At 59.2% G+C, this 21,390-nt stretch overlaps 3 protein-coding genes across 6 annotated transcripts; 1 reads left to right on the top strand and 2 right to left on the bottom strand.

Moving 5' to 3' along the window:
* The first annotated feature begins 5,494 nt into the window (after positions 1 to 5,494).
* Positions 5,495 to 11,878, top strand: CERCAM (cerebral endothelial cell adhesion molecule). 2 transcript variants are annotated; one of them, XM_069031711.1, is made up of 13 exons: positions 5,495 to 5,700; positions 7,262 to 7,372; positions 7,568 to 7,685; positions 7,764 to 7,898; positions 7,987 to 8,191; positions 8,265 to 8,384; positions 8,492 to 8,568; positions 8,732 to 8,838; positions 8,943 to 9,075; positions 9,251 to 9,378; positions 9,455 to 9,658; positions 10,554 to 10,790; positions 11,428 to 11,876. In XM_069031711.1, the coding sequence occupies exons 1-12, from the start codon at positions 5,522 to 5,524 to the stop codon at positions 10,786 to 10,788; spliced, it is 1,752 nt and encodes a 583-aa protein (XP_068887812.1). In that variant the 5' UTR covers positions 5,495 to 5,521; the 3' UTR covers positions 10,789 to 10,790; positions 11,428 to 11,876. The 2 variants fall into 2 exon arrangements, with proteins under 2 accessions (XP_068887812.1, XP_068887811.1); XM_069031710.1 differs by lacking the exon at positions 9,455 to 9,658 and having other exon boundaries at positions 5,508 to 5,700; positions 11,428 to 11,878.
* A 1,109-nt stretch (positions 11,879 to 12,987) lies between these two features.
* On the bottom strand, positions 12,988 to 15,460 carry PTRH1 (peptidyl-tRNA hydrolase 1 homolog). 2 transcript variants are annotated; one of them, XM_069031699.1, is made up of 5 exons: positions 15,395 to 15,460; positions 14,719 to 14,938; positions 14,470 to 14,569; positions 13,802 to 13,847; positions 12,988 to 13,397 (listed from the first exon to the last, which is right to left on the bottom strand). In XM_069031699.1, exons 1-5 carry the CDS (start codon positions 15,458 to 15,460, stop codon positions 13,182 to 13,184), a joined length of 648 nt encoding a protein of 215 aa, XP_068887800.1. In that variant the 3' UTR covers positions 12,988 to 13,181. The 2 variants fall into 2 exon arrangements, with proteins under 2 accessions (XP_068887800.1, XP_068887799.1); XM_069031698.1 differs by lacking the exon at positions 15,395 to 15,460 and having other exon boundaries at positions 14,719 to 15,053.
* Positions 15,461 to 16,082: 622 nt separating this feature from the next.
* Positions 16,083 to 20,669, bottom strand: TOR2A (torsin family 2 member A). 2 transcript variants are annotated; one of them, XM_069031669.1, is made up of 5 exons: positions 20,496 to 20,669; positions 19,961 to 20,226; positions 18,695 to 18,870; positions 18,233 to 18,360; positions 16,083 to 17,673 (listed from the first exon to the last, which is right to left on the bottom strand). In XM_069031669.1, exons 1-5 carry the CDS (start codon positions 20,641 to 20,643, stop codon positions 17,429 to 17,431), a joined length of 963 nt encoding a protein of 320 aa, XP_068887770.1. In that variant the 5' UTR covers positions 20,644 to 20,669; the 3' UTR covers positions 16,083 to 17,428. The 2 variants fall into 2 exon arrangements, with proteins under 2 accessions (XP_068887770.1, XP_068887771.1); XM_069031670.1 differs by having other exon boundaries at positions 17,564 to 17,673; positions 18,184 to 18,360.
* Positions 20,670 to 21,390: the final 721 nt, after the last annotated feature.

Genomic DNA, 21,390 nt, shown 5'->3' with positions numbered 1-21,390 from the left:
ATTAGGGCAAGGACAGGGAGCGAGAGCAAAACCAATGAACTTGTTTCCAGCTTTTCCTTCGGATCAGCCGTCCAGCACCGGGAGAAAAATATTTCTCCTGTAAAAAAACTCTCCTCTCCGTGCAGGCTCCGATCTCTTCGTCACTGGGACACTGGCTGGAGACACGGGCTCAGCTCGGCAGCAGAGGACACCGTAAGTTGGGCGTCTGCTAAAACAATTTCCCAGCTTTGTTTTTTTTTTGGGTGGGGGGTTTATGCCACGGTTTAGGGGCTAAGACCCACAGGGATGGAGGAGGAGGGTCGGACAGGGGGCAGTTGCAAAGAGGGGGTTTGTGGGGGGCGCAGGCTGCGATGTGTGGGCAGGGTGGGCACCGGCGCGGTGCCTGTGCCGGCGGTGGCCGGTGGTGCTGGGTGCCGGCAGCCCCGGGGTGCACAAAGCCCCTTTGAGCTGCTCACAGAGAGCTGCTGATCCCTCGCCGGCCCTCGGAACCGGGACTGGCCACTCTAGAGGAGAATGGAACCCTGGCCCTGGACACCCGGGAGGGCTGACGGGGAGGGGAGCTCAGGGCATTGGGTCTGAGCGTCCCCCGGGTCAGGGACAGCTGCCCATGGGGGGCCTGGCCGCAGTCTGAGTCCTGATCCACGGGGTACCCAAAGGATGGGCTGGTCCCTGGCCAGCCCCGCTGGATTGGGGATCTGTGGGGAGCAGGGGGTGCCCCAGCCATCCCACGTGGGGATGGGGGACTCACTCCCTCCCACCATGGGCCATAGTGACATCCACGAAGCCATCAGACTGTGGTCTGCAGGGTGGCCGCGGGAAGGCTGCAGTACGGACTGGGGTGAAGAGTCAGGCGGCAGCAAATGGACCGCAGTGGCAGCTGCTGGCACCCGATGGGACCCAGTGGGAGCCGGTGGGATCCAGTGGGACACAGTGGGACCCGGTGGGCCCTGGCAGCCCTGCTGCTGAGGCCGGCTGGCCAGGCACAATACCACGGCCCGTCTCCTGAGCCGCCGCCGAAGCCCCTTTCCCAGCGTCGAGCGCCTTTGTCTCGCCTTTGTGATGGAAAGAGCCCCCCCTCCTAAATCACTGCCCTGACACCCCCATTGTCTCCTTCCCGGGGATGTTTGAAACTTCCCCCCCCCCCTCTCGAGGTCAGGAATGCGGCCGGTTTCTATTAGGACGGAGGAGCAGGGCTGGGTGGGGGGCTGCGGGGTCACGCCGGCTCGGCGGGTCAACCCGAAAACAAAACCTTTTGAAATACCTACTCTCCATCACTGCCAACATTGTCCCCTGCCAGCGGGGGCCTGGCACGGCCCCTCGACGCCTCCAGCCCGGCCGCTGCCCACCCCAGCGGTCAGCAGCTGGGGGGGGGGGACAGAAGGGCATTGTGCCGAAGGGGACAGCTTTGTTTTCCGCCACAGCTGCCCCGGGTTGGGAGGGGACCGACCGTCAGCCCCAATAAGGGGAGAGGAGGGAGGGGATGGAGTGGACGGGAGTGCACGGGTCAGCACAGCGCGGGGGGGACCTGGTCCATCAGGTACCCCTCTGTCGCTGTCCCTCTGGGAGGTGGCATTGGGGGGGACAGAGAGCAGCTCCCTGTTGTCCCTGGAGTGAAGCCTCAGGGTGTGCAGCCTCTCCCTGCCCACTGGGGCTGAGGCAGCTTAGCGTTGGTTTCCTGCCTCAGTTTCCCCTTGCTGCGGGAGGTGTCCCTCTGCCCACTGCCAGGTGCCTGGGGACCAGGGCGCTACTGGCCCTGATGCCAGAAGGTGTGGTCCAGACTGGGGAGAAAAGGGACCATTCTGAGGCTGAACCAGCTGTGCCACCCACGAGGGTCAGGATTTGGCCACTGCAGGGCTTGAATGTGGCTCCAAGGGTGGCAGTGCCTTGCAGGTGGAGTGGAGCATGGCCCTGGCTTCCTGCTCCCAGCAGGACGTGAAGAGGGAAGCCGTAGCACTCCCAGAATTTCACAGCCCGCCAGGAAGACCCCAGTCTGCCTCCCAGCAGGTTGAGGTTTGGGGGACACTGGCAGTGTGTCACTGCCCCATTTACAGTGGTGCAAATCTCCCTTTCCCCACAGCCAGGATGAGAATGCTGTTCCCATCAGCCTCCATCTCCTCTGGCACAACATCTCTTGGGTGGGCCAAAATCCTCCTGGGTGGCCAAAATCCCTCCCAGGATGGCCAAAATCCCTCCAAGATGGCGTAAATTCCCCTGTATTTTTGTGTGTGGGAAGATCTGTAGTTTTTGCTTGCTGCAGAAGCAGCCTGCAAGGAGAAAAGTGGAGCAGCGCCCATGGATGTGATGGGTTTAGCAGAGACATGGAAGGGGAGGGGAGCACTGAGAGGGGAGCGCTGGCCTCCTGAGCTACCCAACATCAGGGAGGTGGTGAAAACATCTGGAGCAGCTGGAATGGCTCAGGATGAGGGCCTTGCATAGCAGACGGTATGGTGGATTCACAGGCACTTCCTTGGTTCCAGAGTTCCCCCTGGACAGGCACTTGCTGGGAGGCTGAGAAATGGGGGGGAGGGCTCTGTGCCTCAGTTTCCCCAGCAGGAAACGGGGCTGATGTTTTGAGGCTGGGTAAGTCAGGGGAGGTCTGGAGAAGGCATGTCTGGAGGGGACAGCATCACTTGGGCAGTGTCATGGAATGGGAATGGGGACCTTTGGGGGTACCATGGACTTTGGGCAGCCAGTTGGGTCCCCAGGATGTTTTTTTTTTTTGTGAAATGAGATTAATAAAAATTTTTGTTGACTGAGGGACTTGTACCAGCCCTGGCCATGTACACGCACACAGAATCTCTGCATTTATAGATACATATCTATATATACACACACATATCTTTATATATTTGCCTTTTGCATCCAACATTGAGCCTTTTAAAGCAGAAAAATATGACATTTGAGGAACCTGGAGCTTTTCAAAGGCTTTGTTGAAAATCCTAGGAAATTTCAAGGAAGGGGTGGAGAGAGGTGGGAGGCAACCAAAATCCTCATCCCTGGGTCCAAAAGCAACTTTTTCCTGTGGAAAAGAGAAAACATACTCGTGTAAATGTTGTGCAGTGCTGCTCCTGCCTGGAGCCTTGGGGATGGGAAGGTGGTTTTCCAGGCAGGATGCTTGCAGGCCTGATGCTGGCTCTGTGTTGCAGGTACCACCATGAGTGCATGGAGCCGTGAGGATGTCCTGAGCCCCATGGGGACACCCTGGGCCCTGTGGGGACCTGCCACCTGCCTTCCAGTCCTGCTCCAGGGGCACAGGAGCTGTCACAGCCCTGTGTTAGCAGTTGTGGTGCAGATGGAGATGCAGAGCCACAGCACAGAGCTGGGTGGGTCACCACCCTGAGGACCACACGGCAGGTGCCCTGACAGATATCTCCATGTCCTGCTTCTCCCTGAGCTCACCCAGGGTTGTTTTTCCATTGCATGCCCAAAGCTGCTTGTAAGGTGCCACTTGGCTCTCAGTGGGCTCTGAGGGTCCATTGTGAGCCTGGCAGCAGCCAGGATGTGGGGGGAAGGCAGATTGCAAAGGCAGGCATAATTCTCACCCCAGCTGAGCTTGAGAGGACAGGCACAGGATGCTCTGTCCCTCTGCCAGTCCCAGCCTGTCTGTGTGCAGCACATTTCACTGGCCTGTGCCTCAGTTTCCCTATGTCACAGTGGCGGGCTTCCTTCCTCTGCCTGCTTTGGGGGTGATGGGGCTGTGGGAAGGGCAGTCTCTCCCTCTCTTCCCCTGCTCTGGAGCCCACGGCCAGGGAGTGTTGGCAAGGGCTGTACCAGGGCAGTGGGGCCATGGCTGTGCTTGGGTGGGTGAACCGTGTGGAGTGTTAGGGGAAGGGCAGACCCATCTGTGACCCTGAGAGAGGATGCAGGGATGGAGGGATGTGGGGATATCAGGATAAAGAAGGGAAGGGACGCAGGGATGAAGAGGAGAAGGGATGGAGGGATGAAGGGATGAAGAGATGAAGAAGAAAAGGGATATAGGCATGAAGAAGAGCAGGGATGAAAGAATGGAGGGGTGAAGGGATGGAGGGATGTGCGGATCAGGAATATAGGGATGATGGGATGCAGTGATGAAGAAAGACAGGGAGAGAGAGGGTTGTGGGGACGTTGGGGATCAGATCCAGTTCGGACAGACCCTGGGCTCCCCACCGAGAGCGGCGCCGGGAGGTGGCAGCAGCGGCCGAGCGCGGGGCCGCGGTGCGGGGGCGGTGCCGCGGGGGGTGTCCCCGAGGGACGGGGGGGCCGTGGGCTCGGCGGGCATCCCCGCTGCTCTGCGGCCATCCCCGCTGCTCTGCGGCCATCCCCGCTGCTCTGCGGCCCTTGCTCCGCCCTAACTCTCTGCCGGGCCGCGGGGCCGTGCTGGAGGGCTCCGGCGGAGGGGAGAGGGGCTGCCCCTCGTTCAGCCTTCCCGGGGGGTTGCACATGGGTGGAGTCCCGGCACGGACACGGGTGGGTCCGGCTGTGCTGGGCTCTTGGGCTCCTGCCCCTGTCCGCAGCTCCTCCATGGCTGGGAATTCCCGGCTGCGCTGGCGCTGAGCGCTTCCCGAAATACTTGTCCGAGCTGGGGCTGTAAACAGTATATTTCTCTCCTTGCAACCACCGCCGGGTCCTGTGAGTCGCCCGCCCTCTCTGTTGCTTCTTGCAGGTGTTCCTGGATTGTTCACTTCCTGGCCCTTCTGCTGCACCCTGATGGAGCCCTCCGCCCTCCCCCCGGGGGGACACAGGGAACCAGCGAGAGCAGCCGCCTAGGGCACCCCTCACCCTGATGCGGGTGGGCACAGGTTTGGCCATGTGTGGCATCCACCCGTCCTTCACCAGGGCTCTGGAGCCACCAGAGTGAGAGGCGCCCGGCATTACTGGTGAGGAGTTACTGCTCTGCAGGGCGTGACCACCTCCAGGCCCGCGCTTGCTCTGGGAGCTGAGCTGTATTTATGGATTGGGTGGAAAACCAGAAGGCTTGGTCAAATGTCCCACAGGCCCCTGTCCGTGGTTCGGACATGTCACAGACGCAGCTGTGGGGCTGCAAATGGTCATCCATGGAGGACAGCTGGGTGGGACACGGCTCAGTGGGGTGGGCTGCCTTGGTGAGGACGACAGCCATGAGCCCACTCAGCCACCACTCACAGTACAAGCCCCCCTCAGCCACATCTCTGGCCATGATCCCCTTTTCCATGATCACCCCTGGCGATGATACCCCGGCAACCAGCGCCCCTGGCCATGTTTCCCCAAACCATGAGCCCCGCCATCCCATTGCCCACCGACCCACGCCGTGCAGGCACCGTGGGGACCCAACGGCGTGCTGGCCAGGGGCACATGGGGATGCCCAGGAGCATCCTCGGTGAGGGGGTCTCGCTCCCTAGCCGTCGGCTGTGCGGGGCTCTGCACCGATATCGACTCTATTTAAGGAAACCGGACCCAAACACGCCCCCGGGGCTTGCGGCGGCGGCGGGGCCGGGCCGGGGGCGGGGGGTGCGCTGATCGCGGCGGGTCCCCGCCCGCCCTTTCCCCGCCCGCCGCCTCCGCCATGGGCGCTGCGGGGCCGCTCTGCACCCTCCTTCTGCTGCTGGGCACCGGCACCGGCACCGGGCCAGCCCCACCGCGCCTGGTACTCGCCCTCCTGGCCCGGAACGCGCAGCACTCGCTGCCGCACTGCCTGGGAGCCCTGGAGCGCTTGGACTATCCCGCGGGCAGCATTGCCCTGTGGTGAGGGAGCGGGACCCCCGGTGGTAGCCGGGACGCCGGGGGGGAGCGGGCACCCCGCGGTACGGAGAGTAGCAGGGATCCTAGGAGAGGAGAGGGCTGTAGGGGAATGGGTATCTCGGGGGGAGCCGGGATGCTGGAGTCACAGGGACCACAGGGATAACGGGCAGCCCCGGGAGAATGGGGATAGTGGGGGGGAAGGAGAGTCCTGGTTAATAAGGGAGACTGTGAGGGGAATGGAGAGCCGAGGATAGCAGAGACCCAAAGGACAATGCGGGGGGGGGAACTAGGGAGAGTGGGGGAACTGGGGACTCGGGGTGATCTTGGAGCAACAGAGGCCTGGGTGGACAGAACGGAGATTGGAAGGAATGGGGGCCTGCGGGGGAATGGGGATCCTTAAGGGACAGGGACCTTCGGGAAGAACAGGAACCCCCTGGTAGCAGCGCCCCCAGCCCCAAAATGTTAGGCTCTGTCCCGCGTGTGGGACCCAGCAGGAAACCGGGAAGGGCTCGGGCTGCGCCGCGGCAAAGGGGCAGGACCCCCACCTTTTCCCTGAGGAAGCTGCGGGGCTGATGAGGGAGGGGAGCCCTGGGCACAAGGGGATTCTGCACCATCAGGGACAGACGCTGCCTTCCCCCTCCCTGCAGGGTTCACACTCAGCCCCCCTTTCCCAAAGACACCCTCCAAGCCCTCTTTACCGTGCTGGGGGTTGGCTGGAAGAGCGGTCTCCTGTCTCCTCTTCGTCGCGCCACTTCTGCCTCTCGCCCGAGCTTGTCGGAAACTTTTCTGCAGCTGCTTTTCGGGGGAGCTGAGGCGGGGGCTGGCAGAGGGATCCTGGCAGGGCTGGGGCGGGGACTTCACTCGCCGCACCCCTGGGAACCCCCGGCCGCAGGACCCTGCGGGGTGTTTCAAGCCCGTGGAGCTGGGAGGACACAGATCCTGCCTTGTCCCCTGAATCATGTCAAATCCCCATGGCACCAGTGCCTGGGGGATGTCCCGGGGCTCTTTGACAGGTCGAGGGTGCCGAAGAGTGTGGGGACTTGGGGTTTGGCCAGCCCCGTCTGTGCTAGAGTCCCTGTGAACATTGCTGTGAGGATGGGTGGGAGAGTTGGGAATGGTGATGGTGCCTGGCAAAGGGAATGTTCAGGAAGGGGGATTTTTTGCTGCCTGTCGAGTCCTTTCCTCTCACTGCTGGAACACTGGGATGCACAGGGGTGCTGTGGGGTGCAGGGGCAGGGGGACAAAGTGGCTGTGCTGCAGTGCTTATGGTGAGCAGTCACAAGGCTGGGGTGAGGAGAGCGTGTCCAGGGCTGCCACTGGGCTGCAGGGATGAGGGGTGGGAGCTGTGGAACAGCCTGGCTGGTGGTGGCACCAGGAAAGAAATTACCCGTTGGCATTCCCCCTCCTGCCTGTGCAGCCTTGGTTCCTTCAAATTACACGTTACATTCCCAAGCAAGTCTGTCGCTGGCTCAGTCTTTTGGCCCCGTGAGCATTTCTAGTGCAGGGTGAGGTCCTGGTTGTCCCTTGAGGAGGACCTCCAGATGATAATGTCCCCTCACCCCAGGTGCGCAACAGACCACAACTTGGACAACACGACTGCTATGCTGCAGGAGTGGTTGGGGGCCGTGGGGAAGGACTATCACTCGGTGGCCTGGAAGGTGCAAGAGGAGCCCAGGTGAGGCTGGGTGAGTGCTGGTGGGGAGCAGGTGTGGGCTGTGAGGGGCTCCTGGAGCAGCACCAACTCTCCCTGGCCGGGGACCAGGAGGAGGCGAAGCAGAGAGGGGCTGACTCAGCCTGCCAGCACAAACAGCCTGCACCGAGTTTGTGCGTTCCCAGCGAGCGAGGTTAACCCCTGCCTTCCCCTGCCCAGCTCCTACCCTGATGAGCTTGGTCCCAAGCACTGGAGTGACAAACGCTATGAAAACTTGATGAAGTTGAAGCAGGAAGCTCTCACCTATGCCCGAGAGCAGCAGGCAGACTACATCCTGGTAAGGGGCATGGGGCACTGGTGGGGTGGGGCTGAGGTGGGCTTCTCCATGTCTCCAGAACCCGTGCTGTCTTCGCAGTTCGTGGACACTGACAGCATACTGACCAACAACCAGACCCTCAAGTTTCTCATGGCGCAGAACAAGTCAGTGGTGGCCCCCATGCTGGACTCGCAGACCTTCTACTCCAACTTCTGGTGTGGCATTACACCCCAGGTATGTCCCCAGAAAGCCCTGGAGAATGAGACACCCCCATGGTGGAGGAGCCTTCCCACCATGGAGGCATTGTGCCGGTGTGCCACAGGGATACTATCGCCGGACAGCTGACTACTTCCCCACCAAGAACCGGCAGCGGGTGGGCTGCTTCCGTGTCCCCATGGTCTATGCCACCTTCCTGATCGACCTGCGGAAGGAGGAGACCTCACAACTGGCTTTCTATCCGCCCCATCCCAACTACACCTGGGCCTTTGACGACATCATTGTCTTTGCCTACTCCTGCCAGGAGGCTGGTGAGGGTGATGGGGGTTTTGGGGGGTGCAGGGGCTTGAGGGGGCTGTGCTGCTCACCTGTCTCACCTGGCAGGTGCGGAGGTCCATGTGTGCAACCAGCACCACTTTGGTTACATCAATGTTCCCGTGAAGGCCCACCAGACGCTGGAGGATGATCGTGCCAACTTTGTGCATCTCACACTGGAGGCCATGGGTGAGTGCCCATAGGTGGGGAGGTCCTGGAGGCCTCCAGGTCCTGATAGGGCTGTCAGCCCCAGTTCCCAGCCAGGGGAATCTGAAGGGTGTCTCCTCTCTCCACAGTGGATGGTCCCCCCATGCAGCGCTCCAGGTACATTTCCCTCCTGCCCAGGCCGCTCACAAAAATGGGCTTTGATGAAGTAAGTGCCCAATGGAGTCGCTTGTGTCCCCCTGTCCATCCCTCTGGTTGCATCCATCCATAGCAAAGGCCAAGCCCCTGTCCCCATCCTGCAGTAGCCAGGCAGAGTATGTGTCCCCCATGAAAACATGCCCCATTGTTGGGGCTCTCCCTTTCCTCCCCAGATCTTCCTGATCAACCTGGTGCGGAGGCCAGACCGGCGGCAGCGAATGCTGGCATCCCTGCAGGAGCTGGAGATCGTTCCACGGGTTGTGGATGCTGTGGATGGCAGGTGACCATAGGGGGACCACTCAGCCAGTCCCCTGGTGTTACTCTGGGGAGGGGATGGGGAGTGGCTGAGGGGACACCTCACCGATACAGCCCCTCACCTTGCAGCGCCCTCAACAGCAGTGACATCAAGGTGCTGGGTGTGGACCTGCTACCTGGGTACTATGATCCCTTCTCCGGTCGCACGCTCACCAAGGGCGAGGTTGGCTGCTTCCTCAGCCACTACAATATCTGGAAGGAGGTACGGGGCCACAGCGGCCATGGGGTTCCTAAGGGCCACCAGCAGTGGGCAGGGACCCTGTGAGCATCACAGATGTCTGGAGGACCTGGGGAGAGGGGTGTCCTGCAGCGTCAGTGGTCCCAATATGGCCCAGCATTCTGCTGGGATAGGCTTGCACCTCTGTCCCCTCCCCCAGATTGTGTCCCGGGGGCTGGAGCAGTCAGTGGTCTTCGAGGATGATGTGCGCTTCGAGGCTGCCTTCCCAGCACGGCTGCAGCGGCTGATGAAGGAGCTGGAGCAGGCACAGCAGGACTGGGACCTCATGTAGGTGCTGGGGCCAGGGGGATGTGGGGTGGGGGTCCCCAGGGCTGGCTCTCATGGTTCCCTGGCCACCCCACAGCTACCTGGGGAGGAAACAGGTGAATGACGAGGATGAGGCACCTGTGAAGGGCGTGCGGAACCTGGTGGTGGCCGGGTACTCGTACTGGACACTGGCCTACGCCATCTCCTACCATGGGGCACAGAAGCTGCTGGCCACCAAACCCCTCTCCAAAATGCTGCCGGTGGATGAGTATCTGCCCATCATGTATGACAAGCACCCCAAGTAAGGAGCAGGTTGTGCAGGAGGGTGCTGGCCTGGCCATGCCAGTGTGGGACTATGTGTTTCTTCTCCGCCGTCACCACCTCACCCAGCCCCCCCCCTTGCAGGCATTACTCATGCTGGAGGAAAACATCTGTAGCATGAGCTCATTCCCAGCCGGCTGCTGCCTGGCCACTGGCGGCTGGAAAATGGCCCTCTGCCAGCATGGGGTGGGGGAACAGGAACGGAGCTGGGGCTTGATGTGGGCCCTGCACAGGGTCTTGGCCTCATGGCAAGGGGTGGGGAGCAATCCCCTGTACCCTGGTGCTGGGGGGCTGTGTGGTCCTCCGCCCCTGGTTGGGGGTCTCAGTCCCAATTTGGAGCATTTTCATGCCCCTCTCTGGGGTGGGGGTCAGCGGTAAGGCTTTGTCTGGGGAGAGGGAGGCAATTTAGGGGGTGAATGAGCACCAGTGGGAGGGTGTCGTGGGAGAGAAGGGATTGGGAAACCCAGTGAGCGGGATGGAGAAACACGGGGATCAGGCATGTAAAAGGCAGGCTGGAGGTGGACGGAGGGGCAGATTAGTGCTCTGGATGTGCACCAGGAACAGCTGGAAGTCCCCTGTTTGCAGGCATAACAGCACCAGACAACCCTGGCCTGGATGCTGTGCCAGAGACCCGCTCCGTGCCAGAGCCAGCCCCAGCTGGTGGAGAGTGACAGGTCCTGTCCTCTCTGTAATCCTTCCACAGTCCCTCCCCAGCCTTCCCTGGCTCCATGCCTGGTACCCCACATCCCTCCCTATCCCGTGCCCTGCATGGAGCCTTCCCCGGGTGGTTGATATGGTTTCCCCAGTGGTTTTTTTCCTCTGTGCCATGCTCTGTAAGCCAGTTTCTCCTCTCGGGTCTGCTCCACTTTCCCCAGCGAGGATTACAAGCGGCACTTCACCCCACGGAACTTGCTGGTGTTCTCGGCTCACCCCCTCCTGGTTTATCCCACTCACTATGCTGGGGACAGCAACTGGCTGAGTGACACCGAGACTTCCACCATCTGGGATGATGATACCAAGACAACTGACTGGGTTGGCTCGCAGAAGACTCAGAGAGACTCACGGGGGAGTGCTGGCCACCTCCGCTCCACGGCCCGCGACGAGCTCTGATGGTGAGCAAGGCTGTGAGACCCGGGCACAGGGGACAGAGCAGCTGGGGAGCATCTCCCTGCAAGTGCCATGTTCAGATGTGTTCCACATGCCTAGTTTATTTTTGTCATGGGGCAGCAACTCTCCCCGTCAGACTCAAAGCATTGGGGAACAGAGACCAGACTGTCTCTTCCAGGTGAGGAAAGAGGTGGGGACACAGATGTCCCATGTGGGGCTGCCCTGGGCTGAAGGGGACCAGGGGACAGGGCCCTCTATCTCCCTGAGTCCATGCTGCTCCCCAGCCCCTCAAGTGAGGGAAAACGCTACTTTGCCAGCTGCAAAAGTCTCCTCAGTGTGGAAGGAGCTGGGGCAACTCCCAGGGGAACGTTTCAGCCCAACACTGCTTGGTCCTCTCAGAAGTGGATCTCGTTGGGGCTGTGCATCTGTGGGGTGGCCATGCAGGCAGGCAGGCAGGCAACCCACACTGGCTCAGCCCCAGGGTAGCATAGCCATAGTTAATGCCAGGTCAGACTTTTTCTGCCTGAGGTTGCTTGTCCTGCCAGCAGAACTGCCCTGGGAGCTGCCAGACTGGGGGAGGCTGGAAAACACATCAGGGCTGCTCCTGCCGTGGCTACTAATGTCTGTGTCCATGCCTCCTAGGGATGAAGGATTGTGATCCAGCTGGGAGCACCGTGGGCAAGGACCTGATACTGCTCCCACTCGAGATGCAGCTGCCCTGGACAGAGCCCCCCAGGGTTCTTTGAACCTGCATGCGACAAATCCACCCAAGGCAGGATTTGCTCCAGGAAAGCCTTTCCCTGCCAAGGAGAGAGACCAGAGGAGCGCTGTGCTCCGTCTCTACTGAGGACACATCTCCAGGACAGTCCCAAGTGATGCCAACTCTGCCGTCACCCACCAGCCTGGCCTTTGGGGAGTGGACTTTGGGCTGACACCCGTGGTGGCTTCCTGCCACTGACCGGGCTTGTCCCTCGTACCATGGTGGAAGCCCAGGGAGGATTAAAGCAGACTGTTTGAGCTGATGTGCTGGGTGCTGGCATTGCCCCAAGTCCCCAGGGCATTACCCCACTGGGGTCACCTCGGTGCTGCAGGGGTGAGGGTCTGGCAGTTCCCCCAGCTGGGAACTTTGGGAATGAAATCTGTAAGGGGAAAAGAGAGGGAAGGAGAGAGGTGGGGTGGGGAGGAAGACTGAAGCTCACCCTTGGGATCTGGGTGGGAAAGGTGGGTGGCATCTCCACGGAGCTCAGCTCTCCCCTGGGAATGGAGGTGATGGAACAGCAGGTGGAGGCCTTGGTATCAGACTCCCACAGTGACATGTCTGAAACTACCAAGTGATTCAGGAAAGCATCATTTGGGGCAGGTTGAACAGCTACAGCAGGGACCTCGTGAAGGAAAACAACCAGCTCCGGATCACATGGGACCTGAAAATCCAAGTGGATCTACTGGAAAACAGGGAGGAGATGGCCAAGTGCCTGTTCTGCAAGTACAGGGTCCCAGCCAGTATAGACATGGGTGAGGAAGGGATGACAGGTTGGAGACACTTTTGCTTCCCAGCTTTTCCCCTGGTCCCAGGCAGCCTCAGTGCTCTGGGAGGAGCTCAGGAGCTGGGGATGGAGCAGAAGGTCTGGTGCCAGCTGGAGCAGAGGATGGAAGCAGCAGTAACCATGCATCGCCCAGCAAGTGTCCCAGTGCTTGTTCCAGTGCCCACTGGGATGCGGGAGAGGAGCTACCTTTGCTGGGTGTCTCAGTACTTGTGGGATACAGAGCTGGCCAGGACATGCTGCCACAGTCCAGGACTCTGGGACACAGCAGTGAGGACACTGCCTCGGTCAGCCCTCTCCATGAGACCTGCAATGGGTCTGTGAGAAGCCAGAACTCACGCAGCTGTTGGAAATTCCATGGTTTTGGCCAAAACCACTGAACTCAAAAACACTGTGAGGCCAGCCCTGAAACTTGCTGCAGCTCAGTGAGAGCAGCATGCTATGAGATTCCAGGCTCTTCGTGCTTGCCAGTTTCTCAACAAAGCTGAAGTGCCTTTGGACTCTACAGAAATAACTTCTATTGCTTCCCCTTTCTCACTAGAAGCCTCCCTCCAGACTGTGCTGGTCGAACAGGGATGGGAACATGGATTTGAGCTGCAGTGCCAAGGACAACCCAAGCTCAGTAGGCGGCGCATGGAAGAGAGACAGAAGCAGGGCAGAGTCAGGATGAGGGTCAATTTAATTTCTGTGCCAAACTGAGGTATGGAGCCTCTGCAGGGATGCGAGTGGGACACGAGCTGCCTGGATTGGTGTGGGGATGGAAGGAGGCTGCTCCAGCATCCAGCCAGGCTGCCCAGCTGGGCCAGCTCTGCTCCATACCACAGTCACTCCAGAGAGCCTGCAGCACCCTGTCCATCAGCCACAAGGGTCCCCAGGGGTTTTGTGCCAGCCCCTGTCCCCTGGCTCTGCAGGCACTCGGCTCTGTATGTGCTCCAGCAGGCAGGTCACTGCCTGGGCCAGGATCTGCTCCAGCTTCTCCCGCTCCCCAGCACTGAACAGAGACAGGACATAGTTGGGCACTGTCACATCACCCTCTGGCCGCCCAATGCCAATTCTGAGCCGGGTCATCTCCTGGAGAGAAAGGAAGAGTGCTGGGGAGCTTCCCCTCAAGTGTTCAGACAGAGCTAGGCAAGGTGACAGTGCTGAGACTGGGGCTGGGCAGCAAGGGAGCAGCTCTTCATGTTTTCCAGGTGGTTTTCAGTGCTTGCTCCAAGAAACATGATTTTGGAAGAGGCTTTTTCTGGGCTGTGCTGAGATCCCAGGCTCCTGCCAGACCTGGCGGAGCCCCTCAAGCTAATTGTTTCCATGTCCTCCACGGCGGCCAAACCCTCTGAGAAGAAGGGGAGGGAGAAAAGGGGGGGGGGGGGGGGAAAGGGAGCTGGGGCTTGTCTTAGGGGAGTCAGAAAAATGGGGGGGGACAAGCCATGCATTGAGGGGGGCACAGGATTGATCCCCTTCCAATGAGGCCCACTCACGTTGGAGTGCAAAGCATTGATGCAGGATTGGACCCCGTTGTGTCCCCTTGGGAGAGAAAGAGAAAATCCACGGTTAGTCTGTAGGACACTAAGAGACACCCCCTCCCCCCCAGTATAGCCCTGGGGTCTCCTGCTGCAGGAATGTGGGAATGTGGTCCCAGCCAGGGGCTGCAATCCCCATGTCCTGGTACTGAAGGAACATCCAGCCCTGGGGGCTCACAGCAGTTGGCTGGGGGTTTGAGGGAAGTGCATGTCGGCTCTTGCCGCAGCCGGTGGATGTGTGACTGAGCACTGGGGCCCAGTGCCATACCTGCCCCGTCCCGCAGTGGAAGCTTTCCTAGGTTAAATGTCTGCAGCCTGCCCCAGGAGCTGGCGCTGGGCAGGCACAGTGGAGGCAGAGTGCTATAAAAAGCCCATGTGGTGCTGTCAATGGGCTGAATCCAGCCCACAGCCGCTTCCAGGAGGCTCCCTGCCCTCCCTGCCAGGGCAGGAACTGGGAGGCTGCCCAAACAGCCAGCTGTTGCCTCTGCTATGGATCGAGCCCAGGACAAGAGCTGAAAACATTGCAAGGCTGGTGGGATGGGGCCAAGAACAGCTCATGAGCCTGTTAGGGCATGTTAAAGCCTCAAACCAGCTCACGAAATCAGAGAGCTGGGGCTACCCCATACCTTGCGCTGCCTCCCAGCTTGATTGCCACCTTGCCCAGGGCCTTGTCCAGGTCGTCGTGAACCAGGTAAATGTCTTCTGGGCCAAGGTTGTAGATCTCAGCTTTGGAAACAGAAATACAACCCAAGAAATGAGAGGGAGACAGACTCACCGGGCCCTGATCCTGCAGAGCTGTGGAGGGCATGGGGACAGCAGGGCTGTCACAGGGGGCTGGTGGCACTAGAGGCTTTGAGGCTGACCCAGCTGCTCACCAGCACTGGCGACGCTGAGCCCATTGAGGTTCATGAACCTCCGTGGCTTGAGCAGCACCAGCTCTAGGCCGTGGGCCGTGGCCAGGGTCACGTCAGCGCAGCACCGCTTGTCCATTCGCCAGCCCTCGGCCACCGCCAGCTGCCGGGCCAGCCGGTCCAGCACCTCCATGCCCACGCTGTGCCGTGTGCCCCACAGCCCGTAGTTGCCCAGGCCGGCCACCTGCGTGTAAGGTGTCAACAGGGCTCTGACGGGCCACCATGAGGCCCCTGACCCCTGCACGGGCCTGATCCCCCCCAGCATATCTCAGACCTGCTCCCTCCATCCTCCCCACAGCTGGCTGAGTCGTCACAGCCTCAATCCCCACAGCATTCCCTTCTGTCTCTCTTCCCTCGGTGCCTCCCTCACAGCCCTGACCGCCCGTGTGCTCGCCCCGACCTGATTTCCCCCGGCACTCCCCTCACAGTCCAGCTCCACCCTGTTCTCCTCACAGCCCCGTTCCCCCGATTCCGCCGCTCCCCTCACAGTCCTGATCCACCCTGTTCTCCTCACAGCCCCGTTCCCCCGATTCCCCCGCTCCCCTCACAGTCCGGCTCCCTGGGCTCCCCTCACAGCCCCCACTGCCCCCCGCTCCCCTCACGGCCTCGCTGCCCCCCCATTCCCCCCCCCCGCCCTCACCATGGCGCGCGGCCCCGCCCGCCCCACGAGCGCGCGCGCGCGCCCCGCCAGCTCGGCCGCCGGCATCCCCCTCCTTGCCCGCGTGACGTCACGCCCGCGCGCCGCCGACGCCCCTCCACGCCGCCCCGCCCCCTGCCGCCATCTTGGTTACGGGCAAGGCCGCCATCTTTCTTGCGGGAGGCGGGGCGCTGGCGCTGTGGCGGTGTCGCTGTGGCGGTGTCGGTGTCGCTTGTGGCGGTGTCGGGGGCGGTGTCGCGGTGTCGCGGTCGCCACTGTTGATAATGTCCCGCGGGCCGGCTGGTCCTAGATGTGGTCGTGGTGGAGAAAGCGAGGCGCAGCCCGGGCGTTACTGGGGGCCGCGGCCTGGGAACGCCCTCGAGCCGGGAGAGGCTCTGTAGAGGGTCCCCGAGGGACTTGCAGGAGCAGTGAATGCCCAGGACTGTGTGTGTTTTTGTGTGTTTGTGCCTGCCCTCGGGATACGGGTTGATGGGGGAACACATCACTCCTCACACTCCCGCAAGCCATCTTTCAGCCCTGGGTGGGTCCTGGCCCTGCCAGGAGGGCAGAGCTTTCTTCCAGGGCATTGGGACGGTTCACCCAGCCCAGCAACACATCACTGTGAAATTGCTTATTTTCCAAGTCCTTTCACACTACCTGCAGTCGGGAATCCAAGTAAAGACCTCGACTGTTTGTTTCTTAAAAAGATTTATTTTAAAATTAGAAATGTGTAATATTTTTGGAAGAGGCAGAATTTTTGCCTCTGTCTTTGGCCAGCTCCTGGGCAGCCTTTGGGTGGTGTCTAAAATCCCTAAAGCTCAGGGCCCGGAGCTGGAATGGTCCCAAGCACTGTCAGCTCATTTCCGTACAGGGAAAAGCAGAGCATTGCAAGCTTTGCAAAGTACCCCTACGCCCATCCCTTATGCAGGTTGTTCCTAGAGAGTGAATGACTCTGCTTCCTCTGACCTATTATTCCATAAAAGCACAGAGGATATTAAAATCTGGGCAAAAGCCAGGCTGCACATCCCATACTTGGCAGTCTGGAGCACTAATCTTCTCTAGCTTGTCCCCAGGTCCCCCATTGTGACACTCCCCAGCAGCTGAATGGGTGCTGGCCCAGCAGAAGGATGTACAAGAGGCTCCACAGCTCATAGCACCAACTCTGCTGTAGAAACCATCACTGAATAAAATTAGCACCAACTCTGCTGTAGAAACCATCACTGAATAAAAGGCATTTTCAAAACCATTAGCAGCACTGTGGGCTTCCCTGGAGGTAGGATGAAATTCTTCATGGTAAAAAAAAGCAAGAAGACTTTTGTTGTTGTTTTCCTGGTTTGCTACAGGGAAATCCTTTAACCCTTAGGGGAAAGATGGGTGAAGGGGTGGTAGGGGAGCCTGGCTCATGGCAGATCAGGTGTTGCCCTCTCCCACATTACCCCTCTTACTTGATGTTGAAACTGGTCCCTACCAGCACCTATTCACACTGAAAGGAAACTGGATGTGGGTGGTTCTAAAACTTCCTTGAAAAGAAAACTTTGTTGCCACGTTGAGGTGTTCACAGGAATCAGCACCGGTACTCACATTGTGCCAAGGAGCTGAGGCATAGCTACGCTTAAAAAGGTTTTTTTTAAAAACTGTTAAAATGCTGTAAGGAAGAAATATTCTTCTGTGGGCTCAGAATCTTAACGGTATCAACAGCTGCCAGAAGTGGGGAGAGCTGCAGGTGGGTGCTGCTGACAGGGTGAGAACCTCCCTGACACTGCAGACCCTCTGAGCATCTTCCCCATGTCATCACAGATGTATCAGGTGGTGGCTCCACCCTTACCTGGCCAGGAGTGAACCAATAAAGTGCTTTAAATCACATCATTTGCACTTGGTCCCGCAGCTGCATTCTGCAGTGGCCTCCTTGGGGCTGGAGAGAGTTCACCAGGAGAGCACTTGTGCTGTGGAGACTGACACACCATTCCCACTGCTCATCCCACCAGCCCTGGGTGCTTTCTAGTTCTGTATGGATCTGAGAGAGGCCCTTGCCAGTGACTAGAAGAAAAAACTGATGCGAGAGGCCACTGTTTTGCAGCCTGTTGATGAGAATAATTTCTCTTCTTCTGGGAAGTAGGGGATGCTGTCAGCCACTTCCTGGACAACACCTGGACGTACTTCGAGGCCTTGCTGGACAAGCTCGCTGACTACGCACTGCTTTACGTGGTGGTGCTTCAGTGGCAGGAAAGGCACAACAAAATCAATGAGATGTTCATTAATGATCCCAGATTTCCAGAAGCCACCTGCACAAGGAAAGGAGGAGAAAGTTTTACCTTCAGAGATCTCTGCAGTCCTTGCAATTCAAAGAGCTGCTTTGTGGGAAGGCAAAATACTCTGCTGAAGAGAGATCTGCTGGTTTTGTACAAGGAGAGGGTTGAACCCATCATTTGTCACCTCTCCCCCAAACAGACTTGTTCTCCTGGAATGGGGGGATTTAGCTTGTCTAGTCAGAATTTAAGCTCTGCTCCCTGTGCTAAGGGCAAAGTAAGGAGATCCAGGCAGGGATCAATATAGCTCAGTGCCGTTCTGGCAAGTGTGCTGTGCTGTCTGCCAGCCTCCAGCTGCAAACACACCTTGTCTCCAAAGAACTTTGCTAAATATGGCAACAGGTCTGCTGGCTCAGAAGCTGGTTCCCTTTGCCAGGAAACCTCAATGGGATCACAGTTCCAATCCCTCAAAACCCCCTTGTCCCTTTCGGGCTGCCTGGGAGGTGGCAGGTGGTGTGGGTGGCTTCCTAGAACAGGTGTGGCTACCTGTGCTGGGCTGTGGGGCTACAAGAAGAGCTCAGCTCCATGGACTCACTCTGAGGGTTTTCAAACATGGCCTTGGAGATGGCTGGCTCCAGGTCCTGCAGGCTGATCTCCTCCCTGTCCTTGCGAGCACGCCACAGAGCCAATGTCACGTTGTTGATCTGCTCCCCTCCTGCATTGCTGCACAAAAATGAGAGGCTTATCCAGTGTGTACCCAGGAAAATGGTGTCTCAGGTGGCACCTGACACCCACCAGCCTGCAGAGTGCAAGCCGGCAGCTCCCAGCTGCCTGGCCCAAAATAACTCCTGTAGAGACAGCCAAATAACATGCAGAGGAGGCTTTTTCACACTCTCCAGATCTGTCTGTTCACAGTGAGATAGCATCTCTTGGCATTTGTGGAGGATCAAGGCTTGGAGAAGGAAAGGCAAAATAAGTGTATGCCCTGAAGTAGGTGCAACCTCTGCCCAAATGAGCAGCTATGAGCTGGAAGGCCCCATGGAGAGGCCTCTCTCACCTGATGAAGATGAAGATGGCTTTGCGGTAGTTGGTCCCGTACACAACCCATGAGGGTCCCAGGAATGGCATGATCACATCAATCAGGCCTGGGTGCATCTTGTCCATCTCATCAAAGAGAAAGGCTGACCGTCCACAGTTGGTCAAGTTCCCTTGGATCCAGCGCTTCAGGCTTTCCTAGGAAAAACACCCACCAAGCTGTAAGGCATCGAGATGGCGAGGGAGGCTCAGGCACCGCAGAGCACAGGCTGAGGCAGGAGCTCAAGCAGAGCCAAAGGTGCTGAGAGCAGCGTGTCTCTGCAGAGCACCACCCACTAGGAGCTCAAACAGCCAGTGCTGGGGAGGCCCCTTTATTCTGGGTTTCACACAGTGGCTGTGTACCAGCTTTATTAGCCCACTGTAGGTCTTTTATTACAGATTTAAAGAAGGAAGCAGCACACTAAAGCTGGAGATTCAGACTCCTACAGTTTCCCACGTTCTTCCCATTCCCTGTTGTATCTACACAGTTCCCAGCTTCTTGCCAGCTCCTGTCTGGATGCAGAAACAGTGCCTGCACTGACCCAGAACAGCTCTGGCTCTTTATCACGGCTGAAGGTGCTTCCCAGCCCACAAAAAACCACTCACATTGCCTGGGGGCATGCATAACTCCTCACTGAAGCACTTCAGCCAGGAAGGGATTTACTTTTCCAAAAGCATTTCCTCTAAGGACACAACACAACAAATAACTTCTCCAAACACCCAGAAACTATAGGTCCAGGTGTGCTGAATCCCCACTCTGGTGAGAATCTGGCATTTTGTTTTCTCTCCTTTCTCAGCTTCAAGAGACAGAATGGCACCATGGAGAGTCTGGAACTGTTGTTTGGGAGCTGTGTGCTCTGTGAGGAGGGGATTACAAGTCTAGTGATATGCAGGTTTTTACAGCCATCAGGCTGTTTAGAAAGCAATGGGAAAATTTTAGTGCCTTTCATCTAAGCCAAGCACTTTTGTCTGTGCATTCAAAGAGCTGTGTAAATATTTGAGAATGAGAACATGATCAGGACAAGGACTGCTGTGGAGAGGACGAAAGTGATAACTGAGTACATCCCAGTTACTAGTGGATCATTCGGCCATTGTATGGAGCCACTCACTCAGCTGTGTTTGTCTGAGAGGGTAAAACAAAGAGCTTTTATTCCTACTGCACTTCGGGAAACAGCTTGAATGCATATGTTCAAGACAGACATAGCGAAAAACCCCCAGCTAAGTGGCACTGCTGAGCGGTGGCCCTTACCTTGTACTGCTCTATCTGCTCAGCGTGGGGGAAATGCACTATGGGGGAGAAATGGTGAACATAGGGGCTCTGGAGCCCACTCTGGAAGAGGTAGCGGATGAGCATGGAGCTCACGTAGGTTTTGCCTGTTCCCGTCGAGCCATGGAAGGACATCACGAGGGGTTTCACTGGATTCGGGTTCTCCAGGAACTCCCTCACCCCCTTCATCACCTGCTGCCTCACCAGGGGCTGCCCCACCAGGCTGGTGGCCAAGTCAAACTCCAGACCTGAAACGAAGTGAAACCGGGACTTGGAGACCGCGGGTTGTCATCGCTCGTCCCGTCCCTGGGGTCCGCCCAGCTGGGCCCTGTCGGTCCCGGTTGCTGCACGGCCGGGAGACCCCGCTCCAGGGACGTCCCTGGGAAGGCTCTCCTGGAGACGCGCTGGCTCCCGGGATCCCTTCGCTGCTACCTCCCGGCCTCGGCGGCTGCGCGCCCCCCGCCCCGGGGCTCCCCCTGCACCCAGACCCCCTTCCCGGCCGGCCGCTCCCGCTGACCGCGCAGGTCGGGCCCGAAGCCACACTCGCAGTCCGCCGAGAAGCCGCAGCGCAGCGCCCACAGGTCCCAGGCGGCGGCGGGGCGGGCGGCGGCCGCCAGCAGCACCAACAGGAGCCGGAGCGGGCCCGGAGCCGCTGCAGGGGCCATAGCGGCCGCGGCCCCGGCACCGCCCACACTACAGCTCCCAGCGTGCCCCGCGCGGAGGCGGGGCCGGAGGGGGCGGGGCAGAACGCGGGCGGTGACGTAACAGGGGCGGGGCCTGGCCCGTATCGCCCCGCCTCCCACCCGGGCAGGGTCCCTGTGCCCCCCTGTGCCATCCTGGGCCCCCCTGTGCCCCCCTGTGCCCCCCTGTGCTCCCCTGGGCCCCCCTGTGCCCCCCTGTGCTCCCCTGTGCCCCCCTGGGCCCTCCTGTGCCCCCCTGTCCCCCCCGTCCCCTCGTGCCTTGGGGACCCGGGACCCCCTCGCAGAGAAGAGCCTTCTGAAATTCAGCAAGGGCAAATGCAGGGCCCTGCACACTTAGGGAGGAACAACCCCGAACGCTGTTAGCGGTTGGGGGCTGACACAGAAAGCAGCTCTGCAGGGAAGGAATAGGGGTCCTGGCGGACAACAAGCTGTCTGAGCCAGCAGTGTGCCCTGAGGGCCAGCAAGGCCAGTGGAATCCTGGGGTGGAATAGGAAGAGCATTAACAGCCGGTCAGGGAGGTGATCCTGCATCTCTGCTCAGTCTTCTATATCTATCTCTGTATCTATCTATCTATTTATCTATCTGTGTATGTATATATACCTAAGCGGGGTGCCAAGAAGATGGACCAGGCTCTGGTCAGTGGTGCTGCAGACAAGAGGCAATGGGTAGAAACTGATGCCCAGAAACTGCGTTCAGTTCCACCTGAACACA

Source organism: Aphelocoma coerulescens, chromosome 17, assembly GCF_041296385.1.
Source record: "Aphelocoma coerulescens isolate FSJ_1873_10779 chromosome 17, UR_Acoe_1.0, whole genome shotgun sequence".
Taxonomy (NCBI): domain Eukaryota; kingdom Metazoa; phylum Chordata; class Aves; order Passeriformes; family Corvidae; genus Aphelocoma; species Aphelocoma coerulescens.
The sequence above is the reverse complement of the archived record's forward strand: the minus strand, read 5'-3'. Positions and strand labels throughout refer to the sequence as shown.